Here is a 15,318-nt window from a genome sequence, read left to right as displayed (position 1 = left end):
TGGATCGGTGGTGAACCTATGGCATGCATGCTGTTTTTCTTTTAAGACAAAAAAAATTTTGCTTTGTTTTTTAAGACAGGGTCTCCCTTTGTCATATAGGCTGGCCTTGAACTTCACTATGTAGCCCAGGCTGGCCTCAGACTCACAGTGATCTTCCTGCCTCAGCCTCCCAAGTGCTGGGATTATAGACATGCAGCACCACACCAGGCTATGAGTTGTTTTTCTAAACTCATACCTCAGTATTTAGGTTTAATTGCAGTGTTGGAACTTTGCAATAGCCGGGCGTGGTGGCGCACGCTTGTAATCTCAGCACTCGGGAGGCTGAGGCAGGAGGATCGCTGCAAGTTCAAGACCAGCCTGAGCTACAAAGTGAACTCAAGGCCAGCCTGAATAGCATAGTGAGACCCTGTCTCAAAAAGACAACAACAAAAAAAAACTTTGCGATAAATAAGTGGGTTTGGGGTTGCAATTTGGGCACTTGTCTCTAAAAGGTTTGCCATCAATGTCTAGATGGTCACTGTGGACAAGGCAGAAGAGCTTGGAGCTCCTTAGTACTCATGCTGGGACCCCATTGTGGGGTAAGCAGCCTCATGAACTAAAGGTCCTGGAGTCCTTGAATGCTGGACAATAAAGGCAGGAAATGCACCCAGCATTCTTTCTCCTGCAGCTTTCCATTGGCCAATGCTGTGGCCTCTGCCTGTAGAGCTGCTCCAGTCCTCTGTCTTAGTCAACCTGAAAGAGTCACCTCAAGGGACTCCCTCATAGAGAGGCGTTTCTGCCACACATGTTGCTCTTCTTCATGGATGACCCTGGGCTAGACTTTTCTGTGTCCCTGTTTGTCCCTCCCCCCGCCCCCCCCCCACCACTGGCATCTGATTTGTCAGATAAGACGTGGTAAATACCCAGTGTAAAGTGCCCAAGTCCTGGATACTGTGAATGTGTGGGTTGGGGAGAGGCGTTTGTGCAGTGAGGCCAGGCTTTGGCGAGCGTTCCAGAGAATACAAAGAACAGAGTCAGGATTTGTGTCAAAATTCACCCAGTGGACTACACCTCCCTGCGTGCAGAGAAGTGGACTACAACTCCCAGCAGGCTATGCGGCCTTGCTCCGGCCCAGTGCTCTCGCGAGACTGCGTGTCATTTGGCATCCGTGGGAAGGTCGAGTGAAGTACCGCGATATTTAGGGCCTTCCCTTAGAGGCACCTGGCGGGGTGAGCAGCGTCGGGGGCTGAGTGACTAGTTAGGTCCTGAGTCAACCTAGGCGGGAGGCAGGAGCCGTGATCGCGGCTTCGGGGGTGAGTGGGCCTCCATGGGTTCCAGATCCCTACTAGCTACTTCCTTCCGTTTGGTGCTACCCTTGACCCCGGTCCCTCACCCTTCCTGTGTGGTGCTAGCTTTTGCCCGTTCAAACTTCTCTTACTTTGCTACCGTTCTTATGCCTAGTTCTGGCTTGGCTCCACCCTTGCCTGTATTGGGGCTGGCAGGCATCCCTGAAACCTGAATTAAATTTCAGAGAAGGAGATGTAGACGTCACACACTCGGGCTCTTTGGCCCTATGTGTGTGTGTACGTGTGTGCGTGTGTGTGCGCGCGTGCACCTGGGATCAAACTCAGCCTCACGTGCTAGGCAAGTGCCCTGTGCTGAGCTACACCCCTGACCCCGTCTTTCTAAATGACAGAGGCTACACTTTTCCAGCTGCAGCTCACCTGCCTGGCTGGGACCCTGGGTCCTGGAGACTCAGTGAGTACAGCTCTCAGGCCTGCCCAGGGCAGCCTGCCCACCAGCTCTTTCTGCAGCTCAGACTTCTTTTGGGACAGGGTCCTGATATGTAGTTCAGACTGTGTGGCCCAGGCTGGCCTTGAACTCAAGATGATCCTCCTGCCTCAGCCTCCCAACTGCTGGGATTATAGTCAGGGTCTGACTTTCTTACCCACTGTGACTGTCACAGGGTAATAACTCCAACCTGTTACACGTCAGATGTGCCAAATAGGTGTCTCCTGATAATGAATGGATTCAAGGACAGAGGTTAAGTGTGGGAAAGATTTCCTGAGAGAAAGCTCCTAAGAGACAGGAGTGGTCCCCAAAGTGGGTTGCAACAGAGGCTCTTTGTCCAAGGTTATTTTATATGGCAGAATCACAATGCGGGTCAAACTACAATCAACTTAGAGGATTACAAGTGTAGCTGCTTAGCTGTTACTGATCCAGTAGGGAAGTGAGCATGTAGCAAGGCTGTATGGCAAGGTATCATTAACCTTGGCTTATCTGTCACTTCTGACATAGAAGGAGCCAAGGCATCCCTGGAAAGGGATGGGAGTGTGGGTCACGGTGTTCTGGTCACCGGCCTGTGAGCCTGATGTCTATCTAGGCTTACTGGATCAGGTAGCTCTAATTACAGTACAATCTCAGGCTGCTGTTTATCTCTAGGGAGGCCCGCAGGCCTGGCTGTCTTTTTTTTCTTTAGGCCTGGCTGTATTTAAATTTGCCCCCAGTCACAGTTTTGATGCTTCTCATCCTCTGCACAGACTCCCTCACGGGCCTGATCCCTCTCTGACCACCTATTAATTTCCGTCTAGCTTAGCTGTCCATAATATGAGCAGCCAGAAGCTTGGGCTGCTTGTTCCCTGGCAGCCTAGCTCGTGGCAGGGTCTCGTGCCAGTGCTCTGCCTGCCTCTTGGCTGAACACGTGAATTCAGGGGATGCCCTTTGTTCGTCTTCAGTTCCTGAGTCACACATTGCTTCTTGGAGCCCTTGCCCTGTGGGCTTCAGGAACCCAAAGCCACCAGAGCCCTCATGGAACCAAGTGCCTCCAGGACGGTCGCCACACCCCAGGTGGACAGAAAATTCCACGTTCTTGTGGGTGTCACTGGCAGTGTGGCTGCCCTGAAGTTGCCCCTTCTGGTGTCGAAGCTTTTGGATGTTCCTGGGGTGAGTATCCCTTCTGGACAGTGCAGTGGGCCCTGGGACCAGTCCGTTCCTCTGTAGTGCATGGCGTTTTCTTGTTCCTGATGGTTTCATCTGTCCAGGTCCCCCCATGGGACAGAGACCCCTGCACAGGATAAATTAGATTAGCTTCATGGTGCAGGAGGGTGCCTGTCCCCTGGCTCTAGTTCCTGAGGTCCCACAGAAGAGGACCAGGAGGTATAGCAGGTCCCCAGCACCCCTCTCACCCTCCTGCAGTGGCTCTGTCCCTTTTTGGTGGACACTGTGATTGCCCCATTGGTCATAGGCACTGTGGTGCACAGCTCTGGTCTCAAACTGCTGGCTCAGATGTTCAGAGAGGTCCCCTGAGCCACCATTGTGAGCTGGGTAAGGAGCTCTGCTCCCTGTTCTTGGTCAAGCAGCCTCAGCTTCGGTTGGTTTTGTATAAGGGGCTTGGGGCGGAAGTTCCAAGCCTGGAACAATGGAATCTACAGGCAGAGGCTCCACTTCCTGGTCTGGCCTCAGCGTCCATGGAGTCTATGTCCCTGTGGCCCCCATGCCCCATGAATCGTGTTGGGGCACACCCCATCAGGCCCCACTGCCCCCTCCGCTCCTCCCACCTTTCAGAGCCCACGCAGAAGCCTTCCTCACCAGCCTACACGGTTTTATTCCCCCCCTTTTATTTTATGAATTTTCTTTTTCTTTTTTACCCCCCAGAATTAGGGATTGAATCCAGGGCCTTTGCACTGAGCTCCATCCCCTTTGTAAATTTTATTTTTTATTTTTTTTGTACCAGGAATCAAACTCAGGCAGGTGCTGTGCTGCTGAGCTATATCCCTGGCCTTTTTTTTTTTTTTTTTTTTTTTTTTTGAGACAGAGTCTGCTAAGTTGCCCAGGCTGGACTCTAGTTTGTGATTCTCCTGCCTCAGCCTCCCAGAGTGCTGGAATCATGAGCATGCAACACCCAACCTGGCCATTCCTCTCCTTTTAGACTAATATCAGGGAACCATAGGTCATATTGCACTCCATTCATGTTATTGGACACTAGGTTTTGGGAGATGTTCAGTCTCTGGGCTCAGACTGTGTTTCTTCTTTCTTTTTTTTTATTAGTACATGTTTTTAATACACAATGACATTCATCTTGCAGAATTGGTACATATACATATAATCGAATCTAAATCATTTTTACCCCTCTTCCCCTTCCTGCTCTCCGGTCTCCCATCCCTAGACCCCTTTCCCACCACCACAGAGTCCTCTTCTCCAGTGTTTTCCATACTGGAATCTTCAGATCCCTAGTGTGGTGTGGCCCAGGCACTGTGTCTGACACTCCCAGCAGGGGGCGCTGCTCACCCACAGATGACCACATGGGGCCCCCTGTCAGAGGCCAGGAAGGTTTATTTTGGTTTTTTTTGTTTTGTTTTTTTGTTTTTTTTTTTTTTAATTTCCTCAAACTTCTAGCGAGAAAGTCGCCCCCTCCCTACCCCTAGGCCTGGATAAGCAGGATCTAGGGGCTGCTCTGAGACTGAGCACAGCACTTTGGGGGCAGTGCCGCCAGGGGCTGCCACCTCCTCCTGTGCCCAGAACCATGGGTGGGAGCTGTTGGTGGAGCCTTGAGCACCGGGGCCTGGAAGGGCTGCAGGGCCTCTGCCACCACCTCCCTGGGAGGCGGGAACCACACACTCCTTTCCCATGACCCGGAGCAAGTGGGTTTCCTGTTGGGTGTGTGGGGACAGGAGGCCTAGCCCAGGAAACAGATGGACAGCTGAACTGGGGCAAGGCACCCACCACTTCCTCCAGCCCCCGCAGCTGCACCTGGGGTGTGCTGACCAAGCTCCCTGGGAGGGAGATGCCCAGCCCCTCTGGCCTGCATGTCCAGCTGGGAGGACAGGTCAGTTCTGCAGCAGCTTGGAGCCAGAGGGCACTGGGATAGGAAGGACCCCCTGCCTGGCCTCCTGGGGACACATGTGGGCTGGGGATGGGGGTGCATAGATGACAGTTTGTCTCTTGTGCCAGTGGCCAAGCACAGACCAGGCCTGGAAGAAGCACTTGACAGCATGTGTTTCCTGTCCACCCCACTCCCCATGCAACGGGTGCTGGGCTGGTAAGAGAGTGCCCCTCCTGTCCCCTGCCCATGCACAGGTCCCCATGCCACTCATCCTGCAGGGGACAGCTCATCACCCTGGCTTTGTGCTGCAGGGTCCCATGCGGTGTGCTGGCCATGGTCATCCCAGTGAAATAGGGGAAATGTAACTCCCAACCTGCTATATGTCAGATACACTGAGTTCATGTTCCACCAAATCCAAGAATGAATTCTAGTGAATGGAGGTTAACTGTAGAAAAAGTTTATTGAGAGAGATAGCTCGTAAGAGAAAAGAAGGGACCTGAAAGTGGGTTGCTGTGAACCCCACTTCACAGGGGAAGTTTTATAGAGCCAAATCATGAGGTGGGTACAACTTGGGTCAAAACTATGATCAACCAGGCTGGGGATTTAGCTCAGCGGCACAGTGCCTGCCTGGCAAGCACAATGTCATGAGTTTGATTCCCGGTACCGGAAAAAAACAAAAAACAAAACAACAACAATGGAAAATATGATCAACCAATACAGTTACAAGCATAGCCACTTAGTAATATTGATCCCGAGGGGAAGCAGGTCACGTAGCAAGTGCATATGGAAAGAACAAAGACCTTTTTTTTTTTTTTTCAAAGACCTTTTTTGGAAGGGATGGATCAAGAGGTCCTTGTCACTCAACTGGGGGACTGATGTCTATCTAGACTTTATTGGACCAACTGTAGCCTAATTCTCAATTTATTGCTTATCCCCTGGGGAGTCATGTAGACCTATTCATTCTGTCTTTATCTTGAGGCCTGGCTCAGTAGGTGAGCCCCGCAGGCCCCATCTGGGTCACCCTCAGAAGCAGTGTGTTCCAGACATAAGCCTCCCTCCAGGACACCCGGGTCTACCCAACCGGGAAGCAGCAGGTGCTGGCTGCAGGGAGCTGGATGCTTCTGCAGCCCTGGCCCATGATGCTCCTGACCCAGCAGGTGTCCCTGGAGTGCTATCAACCCAGCCGAGGACGAGGAGGACAGGGAGGAGGGGTGGACTTAGCCACAAGCCTTATGGACTGGCAGCTGGGGAGAAAAGCCACCAGCAGTGTCCTGAAGCTTTGTATGGGGCCCTGACACCAGCACCCCAGGTTTGTTCTGGGCAGCAGTGACCTTGGGTGTTGAATTTGGTCTACCTTGGCCGTCTGCCAGCAGCCTGCAAGCCCAGGCAAGAAGACAGACATGGTGGAGGCCTAAGTTGTCCAGGCTGGGCTGGAACTTACAGTCCTCCTGCCTCAGCCTCCCAGAGTGCTGGGATTATAAGCATGCACCACCACACCCAGCCAGGTCAGGATCCTTGCTGTTTCTTCAGCAGAGAACAGAAAACCAGACTCATGGAGTGGTTTTGGGAAGTTGTTTCTAGAACTGCTAGACAAAGTGCAGGCAGCTGATATAATGAGGTCTGGCTGGCCCCAGGCCTGTCGTACGGGGGGCTTCTGGGTAGAAGTGTTAGATACAGAACTGTCCTGCATCTCTACAGGGACCCAATGGGGACTGGCCGTCAGGAACCCTGCAATGCCTGCTACCAGGACGCAGGAGGAGCTGAGAAGGCCTGGGAGAATCCCTGCCCTGCTGAGAGTCTAGCGTTTGCTGGAAAGTCAAATGAATGAATGAATGAATGAATGGTCTGGATGATTTAGGACCTCAGAAGGTAGCGTGACACCCTGTTTTTTTTTTTTTCCGGTACCGGGGATTGAACTCACGACCTTGCGCTTGCTGGGCAGACGCTGTGCCACTGAGCTAAATCCCCAGCCCCAACACCCTGTTTTCTAATGTGTGCGGACCCAGGGCCCAGCCCGTGGCTCCCAGGCCCTTTTGAATGAATGACGTTGAAAGATCCAAGCCAGAGGGCTGATGAGTTGGATCCAGTGGCATCCGTCAAGAACCAGAAGAACCGGCCCGGGCCTGTCCACTGTTCGCCCGGGTCACCACCAAGGATGTGGCTGCCTGTCTGGGTCAGGGAGGGGCACTGGAGGACCTGCCTGGCACAGGCTGTTTGCATCACCCAAGACCCCTCTGTGCTGCCGAGAGGCAGCATGAGAACTCAGACCAAGGACTGGAGCACCAGGGGTGGTGTGGAGGTGGCAAGAGGATTGCTGTGAGTTCAAGGCCGGCCTGAGCTACATAGCGAGACACTGTCTCAACCCTCTGCCCTGCAAAAAGAAAAGAAACAAAGAAAGAAAGAAAAAAGAATGGAATTAGTGTCTGAGGATGAAGGCCAGGGTGACATCAGCAGAGGAGATGAGAAATGGGAGTGATCCCCTACTTCTCTATCATTTTTCTGTTTTTTTGTGGTACTAGAGATCAGACCCAGGAATACCTTACCCATAAAGGGCTACGTCCCCAGCCCTTTATATTTTTTTTGAGACAGAATCTTGCTAAGTTGCCCAGACTGACCTTGAACTTGAAATTCTCCTGCCTCACCCTTGTAAGTGGCAAGATTTACAAACATGGGCCACCATGCCTGGCCCTTTTTGGGGGGTGTGTGGGGTCTTCCTGCATAGTCCAGGCTGTCCTTGAACTTATACATAACCCAGGCTGGCCTCAAGCTTGTGGAGATCTTTCTGCCTCAGCCTCCTGAGTGCTGGGATCACCCTCTTTGAGTTTGAAAAAGTAGGACAGTGATAGGAGGGAACTAAGACGAGTTTGGTGATTCATCTCCTGACCTAGAACAAGTTCTGTTCTGGGTGCTGAGGTCACAGAGTCATGGCTGGTGACTTTCAGGATGTGTGGGGATATCCGGGGGCCAGGGGTGGAGAGGCTTGGCGCCCGTTTATCAAGAAGGCAGAAGAAGTGCCTCCAGATTGCCAATACAGGCTCGTGCTTGTATAGGGAGCATTCAGGAAGGGGTTGTCACAGCGGCTGTATTGGGCTCACTGGGAACAAGGTGCATCAATTTTAGTTGGGGATGAGATAAAGTACCTTTGGAATCAGGTGATACTGCGATGGAATTTTAGGATGACCTCCAAGACTGTCTGGAGACGTGATCAGCCTGTTCACAGCCAGTGAAAAATCTTACTAAGCATGATGGGCATGCCTGTGATCCCAGCACTCAGGAGGCTGAGGCAGGAGGATTGCTAGGAGATCAAGGCCAGCCCAGGCTACATAGTGAGTTGAAGACCAACCCGAGCTACATGGCAAGACCCTGTCTCAAAAAACCAAACCAAAACAAAAAGCGAGAAAGCATTCATTGTAGCAGAGTGTAATGGTGCACGCCTATAATCCCAGGTACTCAAGAGTCTGAAGCAGGAGGCTTACAAATTCCAGTCAGCCTGGAGAGTTTACTGAGGTTCAAGAAGAAAAGGACCAGGGAGGGCAGTGGCAGAGTGCTTGCCTAGCCACAATCCCCAGAACCAGAGGGGCCCTGGTACCTAAACCCTTTCGTGTGTTGTGCCTGGCTTTGGGGTTCTTTTGCTTTGTGGTTTATTTGTTTGGGGGTATTTATCTTGTTTGTTTTGGGTTTTTTTAGTCGGGGGGCTGTTGAGACAAGGTCTCACTATGTAGTTTAGGAGAAGCCGGGACATTGAATTTCCCATGTGAAATTTTCCAGTTCATGTGTGAGCTCAAAAGTGTGTAGCGCCTTGTGCAGGCCTTGCAGCGTCCCTGCGTGCTGCCCCTGCCGTTGTGCTGGCTTACCAGGGACTCATCCAAGTCAGCCTGGGTCACTCCTCCTGGACAGATGTCCTCCCCTGCCTCAGTGGTGCTTAAAGGCATGGCTTCTGGCACCTCCTGCCTCTTGCTAGTGTGATGCCTTGTTTCTCAAGTGACACAGCCACCAGGGCCCTCCCTGGAGGCACTGTTTCTCAGGGCTGTTTGCTCTGGGGAGGAGGTGACCACCCACCCTTTGTAAGGGGGTGCTGTGGAGCCCACGGCTTGGTTCTCCTGGAAGCTGCCTGCAGCCTGCATCTGCAAGACCTTGTTCCTGGAGGTAATGAGGGGACGGCAGCTCCGGCCCCTGGGGCTTTGGGTGGCTTCTTTGCCTGAGTTCCCCTCCTGCCATCCCAGGCCGAGAGCCTCACTGCAGAGTGGCCACGCCTGCCGCCTTTTATATTTGGGCACTTGGTGACTCATCCCTCAGCCACCCGCCATGGGGAAGTGAAACAGTCGCACCTGGTAGGACCTGACCTTTGGGTGACAGCAGAATTCACTGTGCAAACATTTGGCCCTGAGGTGGGGAAGTCCCCCTCCTTGCCAGCCTGTAAGGACAGTGGCTGCCTGCCCAACCCTGCGTGGCCTCTGGGCCTGTGCTTCCAGTAACAGTTTCTCCCCCTTTTCTTGGTGACAGCTGGAAGTCACAGTGGTCACAACCGAGAGAGCCAAGCACTTCTACAGCCCCCAGGACGTTCCTGTCACCCTCTACAGTGACACTAATGAGTGGGAGGTCAGTGCTGGGCCCTGGGCTGAGAATCATCACATATCCATCGCCGGGACGGTCGTCTCCCTGTAGCCTGTGGCCCTGGCAGCCAGAGCAGATGGGCTGAGCTTGAGTCAGCGGGCAGTGGTGACGCAGAGAACATCTGTCCGGCCCCGCTGTCCCTTCCGCCCTGCAGAGCTCAGCTCTGGCTGCCTCGGGCTGAGTGTCCTTGTGCTTATCAGGCTGATGAGACCACAGAGTGAGCTGTTCCCAGCGCCCCAGCCATGTGGCTGCAGCGAGGCCTGGCTTCCCAGGGCTGCTGAGCGTGGGCCTCACTGCCAGGCTTTTTAAATAGTCTCAGCCTTGGGTGCCCCTCGCAGCCTCTGTGCCCCTCCCCATCCCTCCATTTCTCACCACCCGCAGCCTTCTCCTGGCTGGGACAGCCCAAGCCTCCCACCTCCTGCAGCCGCCCGGGGTTCCCTGCCAGATGTCAGCTGTCTGAAAACCAGACCATAAAGGGAATAGCTCGGCGGGACAAGGGGCGTTTGTTTCCGCAAGCCTGGATTCTATCGGGCTGTGGCTGCAAGGCCCGCTGCTTGCCAGGCTAGCTACAGGAAGGGATGATGTTTACCCGGGCGGGGTGGCGCACGCCTGTCATCCCAGCACTCCCAGCAGGCAGAGGCAGGAAGACCGCTGTGAGTTTGAGGCCAGCCTTGACTACATAGTGAGATCCTGTCTTAAAAACCAAAAAAAAAAAAAAGAGTGGGGTGACTCAGGTGGGAGATCACGTGGCCCGCTGGGTTCCAGGCCCACACTGACATGGCCCTCTCCATGACCCTGTCCTCCCTCCCAGATGTGGAAGTGCCGCTCTGACCCGGTTCTGCACATTGAGCTGCGGCGATGGGCGGACCTCATGCTGGTGGCTCCTCTGGACGCCAACACTCTGGGGAAGGTGGCCAGTGGCATCTGTGACAACTTGCTTGTGAGTGACTCCCTGGCACCCTCGTCCCTCCCCAGGTGTCCTTGTCACTGTGGGACCCAGGTTTGCTCAGGACAATGCAGTCCTCCTGCCCCCCCTGTGCTTGTGCCACCCGATGTACAGCAGGCAGAAGATCCAGCCCAGTGGAGGGACTGGATATCATGGTGCTACTGGGGCATCCAGTGTCCCTGCCCTTCCTCATCTTCTGTCACCGGCTGGCCTCAACCTGCTCTTCCACCTCTGCCTTCTCCCTGGGAACCGGGTGCAGGGGGGCAACCTCATACAGGCATCTGCTGCCTCACGGAGCACCAGCTGTGTTGTAGTTTCATCCCAGGATCGTGACTCAGTCTCCTATATTAGAGGACACTGAGAGAGGGGACAGACATGTCCAGCTATACAGGGTAGGAATGGCCCTCCAAGAGGAACTTCTTTGTGTATTAGAGCATCCTCGGAAGGTTTGGGGGTGACTGTTCTCCTCCTGTCCGTGACTAGACCCCAATTATTGAGCTTTCACCTTCACACACTGAGGACACCCAGAGCACTCAGTCTGGACAGAGAGGGTTTGACCCTCACGCAGGCGGGCGAGGACTGTGGTCCTCAGTGGCCACAGTCAGTCCTGGGCCTCCGCTGGGCACTGGATAAATGGAGCCTGCATGCTGTGGGAAAGAACTTTCACTTCTGCTTGCGAGTGTTTTAGAGTTTGGTGCGATGATGAGGGTGAATTCCGAAGCTGGGTCAGGACTCGGAGGGCCAGATGTGAGATTGGTGCTCTTAGCTGCTTGTCCATGGGCTCCTGAGATGCTTCCCAGGGGCCTGGTGGTGACAGGAGCACAGGGTGGCCAGAGGGACACAACTAGATGGCGTGGCTGGGAGTAGGGAGGAAGCGAGGCTGAGGCGCTGTCACGCCGACAGAAGGAAGCAGGTCGGAGCAGGCGCCTGCCACCACTGCTGCAAGCCCCCGGCTTGGGCTGCCCTGGTGTGATGCCACAGGCCAGCCTCAGAGTGCAGCCCAGCCTGCTTTCCCTTTCTTGTTTGAAGCTGCCGTCACCCATGAAATCTCGGGGTTCTGTGCTCCAGGGCTGCTGGGCAGTGGGACACATTTCCAGGGTGGGCCGTTAGCCTCTGAAGGTCGCACTGGAAAGCACAGATGTGTCCCAGCATCTCGGTCCTTACAGCGTTTGAGCTACCCAAGCTGTAGCCCTTGGGTGTGGCCTTGTCTTCTCTCTGTGGATGTCCCGTTCATCCATGAAAGGAAGCTCAGCTGCTTCTTCTCAGCTCCTTTCTTGCTGGTTCCTGAAGCTTGGGGTATCCTGAGAGCAGTATGACCTCTGGCCCTTCCACCTCCAGGCCCTGGGGCCCAGTTTGTGCCAAGTGGGTAGTCAGAGGCAAGAAGGGAAGGTGACTTCCTTAGGCTGCAGGTCTGGGGGTGTGTATTCAGCCCCCCCACCCAGCAGATTCCCAAGGGCACAGCCCAGGGTGCTGGCCCAGCGCCCACCCCTTGGCTGTGGGAACCAGGCCCCCTCCTCCCTCCTGCTGCGGTTTGTTCAGGAAGTGCTGGGACTGGAGGTGCAGAGCCACGGGGAGAGGCGGAGCTGTCAGGTTCTGCTTAGAGCCCCGCCCAGCCCTGCCCCCCCTGCCGCTGTCAGGGGCTTCCAGGGACCTTGTGGCCTCTAAGAAGTAGCAGGTGGCCTGGGACCAAGAGGAAGTGTGAGCGAAACTGTCCACTCCTGGCCTGGGTGTGCACTGAGCTTACTTGGTGGGAAAGCAGCGGGAGCTCCGGCGTAAGCAGCCAGCCCCTGAGGCCGTTTGCTGTCCCAGGAGAGGCCAGCCCCACAAGGGGCAGACAGCGGCCTGGCCCCTTCCCGGCATTGTGCCCTGGGCTCTCCCTCTTTTCCCAGATGGACTCCATTTCCGGGAGGAGGTTCCAGCCCTGTCTCCCTGGGGAGCTCCTTGTCCTGCGGCAGCCCGAGAATAGCAAGCCTGTGCCTGTAGCCCGGGCAGGAGCTGTCCATGGCCAGCCCTGTGCTGAGCTTTGAAAGCAGTCACACCTCGGTCCTCGGGGCCACCTGTGGAAGGGGCTGTTTGCACAGAAGCGGCTGGGGTCCTGGCGTTAAATGACCTGCCCAGGTTATCACAGCAAGAGATGAGGGCTCATCCACAGGACTCCAAAGCCTACAGCACTGAGCTTGGTGAGCCGGTTGGGCCCTGGCCTGTGACTCGATCGGGAGACCTGGGGACAGCCCAGCCTTGGAAGCCTTGAGGCTGCCTAGTGCGACAGATATTCAGGGCCACATCCATATCCAGATGTGGCCTTGCACAGCTGTTCATCCCTCAGGGACTATTGCTGCCTTTTCATGAGAGGGTTCAGTGCCTTCCTTATAGGGACCAAGCGAAGGTTCCTAAGATAACATGTGAGAGGCATTTGTCACCGTTGGACCTTTAATTACCAGGGCTTTCTTGGCTCAACAGTAAAGCTGGTAGCTGGGTGTGGTGGCAAATGGCTGTGATCCCAGCACCCAGGAGGCTGAGGCAGGAGGATCGCTGAGAGTTCAAGGCCAGCCTGTGCTGCATAATGGCACTCTGTCTCAAAAAATATAAAATAATAAAAGAAGTAGAGCTGGTGCTAAGTCCTTCTCTCCTCCATGAGTAATCAGTCTCCAGCTTCCTGGTGACCACAAAGCCAGTCCCTGCTTCCCAGGGCTGCTCCCACCTAAAAGCTGACAGCCAGTGGGGAAGAAACTTGAGCTCAAGGGGGCTTCTCGTGGGAGGGGTCAGCCATTGCAGGCATTGGTTGAGGGAAAGGCGTGTTGTGTCATCCCAAACCTACACCTGGGCTGCTGGTCATAGGTGGGAGGACAGTGGGAGGACTGGGGGCTGGGGATGGGTAGCGGCCAAGCAGCAGAACACTGCTTCTTCCCAGACCTGTGTCATCCGGGCCTGGGACCGCAACAAGCCCCTGCTCTTCTGCCCTGCCATGAACACAGCCATGTGGGAGCACCCGGTCACAGCACAGCAGGTGGGCCAGCTCAAGGCCTTCGGCTACACCGAGGTTCCCTGCGTGGCCAAGAAGCTGGTGTGTGGAGACCAAGGTGGGTACCCTGGCAGGCCACAGGCTAGGCCATGGAGGGGTCAGTTTGGGGCTGTCATCCTGGCCTGTTGCAGCTCTCCTCTCTTGGCTGGAGGATGGGGGTCCTAATCCCTGTGTCTGCGAGGATTAGGATGAAGTGGGTGGGCGTGAAGTGCCTGGCCCGTGCACTATTGAGGGTTCCTCACACCTGTTCTAGGTCGCTGGGCGGGGTGCCTGGGCAAGCTTGGGCCACAGGAGAACTTTGTATCCAGGTCTAGGGGCCATGGCTGAGGTGGAGACCATTGTGGATAAAGTGAAAGAAGTCCTCTCCCACCACTGTGGCATCCAGCAGAGTTGAACTGGGCCTTCTGTTACGGACATCACCCTGCCTCAGTGTGTTTTCAGGCTAGAAGGAAGGAGGAGGTCAGCCGAATCTGGTGAAGGCTCCAGCATTTGCTGAGGAGACGTCTGGCCTGGACCTGCTTGGAGCTTTCCTAGAGACCCAACCTGCTCCAGGTCAGATTGGACTAATGGCTCAGGCCCCACCTTCTTTCAACAAGAGCTGCCTGCTTACTGGGGTCCCTCCTTGTCCCTTGCTGGAATGGGCTCAGCAAGCCAGGGAGGCTGTCCCTGTTCTCCTGGGAGGGGAGCTCAGGGACTGAGACATCTTGATTCTACCTTTCTCTCAGGAATTGGTTTTGGGAACACCATGGCTGGAGATTACTGGCATGGTGGCCCTGGACATTCTTTGGTGGGGAGCCAAGATGCCACACAAAAGTGGCAAGACCGTCTGATTTCCCACACACCACGCTGCGAGATTGGGGGCACTGGAAAATAAATAAAAGTGACCTTGTAGCAGACTTATCTTTCTTTGTGGTCTCAGAGATCATGGGCATTGCCAGATAAAGCTGGAGAGGGGTCTGGGCTGCTGACTGATGATTGGTCTCATGTCTCCATATCATATGGATGTATAAGGATGGACAGCTCTGAAGCTACCCAGCCTCTAGTTCAAGTCCCAGTTCAGCCACTCACTAACAGTAGACTGTGGTTTAGGACCTTACTTCTCTGACCCTCATCTGTATTAACATCCTGTCCTCAAGGAGCTGCTGAGAGAATTGAGATAATGTGTACAGAATGCCATCCTCCTTACCTACTGGTGATACAGTCCAGGACTCCCAGTGTATGACTTAGAGCATCTTGGGAATTGGGCAGGCCCCACCCATCACAGGCTCAATGTGTAAAGGGTAAATTCCTTTGAAAGACTTTGCTTTGAGAAGAGAGCCCCAGGGTGCTGCCAAGGAAAGTCTGCCCCAACTTCAGTCATCTGGCAGTCAGAGGCCACTGCAGCCATGCTTTAAGGGGGCCCAGCTATGGCTCAGCTGGCAGCAGACTTTGGTGTGGATTTTTCAGAGATGCAGACCGTAAAAGTTGTGGGGTCACAGAGGCTTCCACACAGATTTCAAAGGAAGGTCTGGGAGGCCAAGCGAAGTGGTGTAGCAGGGTCATAGTTCCTACCAAGAGCCTCCAAGAGGGTAATGGATAAAGTGTAGGAGAGAAGCCAAAGCTACCATAGAGACGCAGAGAATTGGAAATTCAACGAACATGGAACATCTGCTGATGGAAACCACAGGCAGGGAACAGAGCCAGTCCAAGAGAAAGGCCATGAGGGCTGCAACCAGAAAAGCCATAGGGATCTGGGCATGGTGGCACACGCCTGTAATCCTACTACGCCTGTGCTGTAGTCCCAGCACTCGGGAGGCTGAGGCAGGAGGATTGTTGCAAGTTCAAGGCTAGCCTGAGCTACAAAGTAAGCTCAAAGCTGGCCTGAACTACATAGCAAGACCCTATCTCAAAAAGACAAGAAAAAACAAACAAAAGAAAGAAAGAAAGAAAGAAAGA

The 15,318-nt window shown here is 54.4% G+C and overlaps 1 protein-coding gene across 11 annotated transcripts; it reads left to right on the top strand.

Annotated features, from left to right (window-relative positions):
* The first annotated feature begins 1,118 nt into the window (after nt 1-1,118).
* Nucleotides 1,119-14,279, top strand: Ppcdc (phosphopantothenoylcysteine decarboxylase). 11 transcript variants are annotated; one of them, XR_001235857.1, is made up of 7 exons: nt 1,153-1,292; nt 2,715-2,922; nt 9,305-9,400; nt 10,227-10,355; nt 13,273-13,441; nt 13,692-13,935; nt 14,109-14,279. XR_001235857.1 is itself a non-coding variant. In XM_013518852.1 (7 exons), exons 3-7 carry the CDS (start codon nt 6,638-6,640, stop codon nt 13,775-13,777), a joined length of 513 nt encoding a protein of 170 aa, XP_013374306.1. In that variant the 5' UTR covers nt 2,833-2,922; nt 4,930-5,017; nt 6,500-6,637; the 3' UTR covers nt 13,778-14,279. The 11 variants fall into 11 exon arrangements, 9 of the variants coding, with proteins under 9 accessions (XP_005393580.1, XP_013374304.1, XP_005393579.1 ...); XM_013518852.1 differs by lacking the exon at nt 1,153-1,292 and adding exons at nt 4,930-5,017; nt 6,500-6,670 and having other exon boundaries at nt 2,833-2,922; nt 13,692-14,279; XM_005393523.2 differs by having other exon boundaries at nt 1,119-1,208; nt 13,692-14,279.
* Nucleotides 14,280-15,318: the final 1,039 nt, after the last annotated feature.

This window comes from Chinchilla lanigera, unplaced genomic scaffold (genome assembly GCF_000276665.1).
Source record: "Chinchilla lanigera isolate Chin_1 unplaced genomic scaffold, ChiLan1.0 scaffold00049, whole genome shotgun sequence".
In the NCBI taxonomy this organism is placed as follows: domain Eukaryota; kingdom Metazoa; phylum Chordata; class Mammalia; order Rodentia; family Chinchillidae; genus Chinchilla; species Chinchilla lanigera.
Note: the sequence above shows the minus strand (reverse complement) of the source record. Positions and strands in the feature narration are given on the sequence as shown.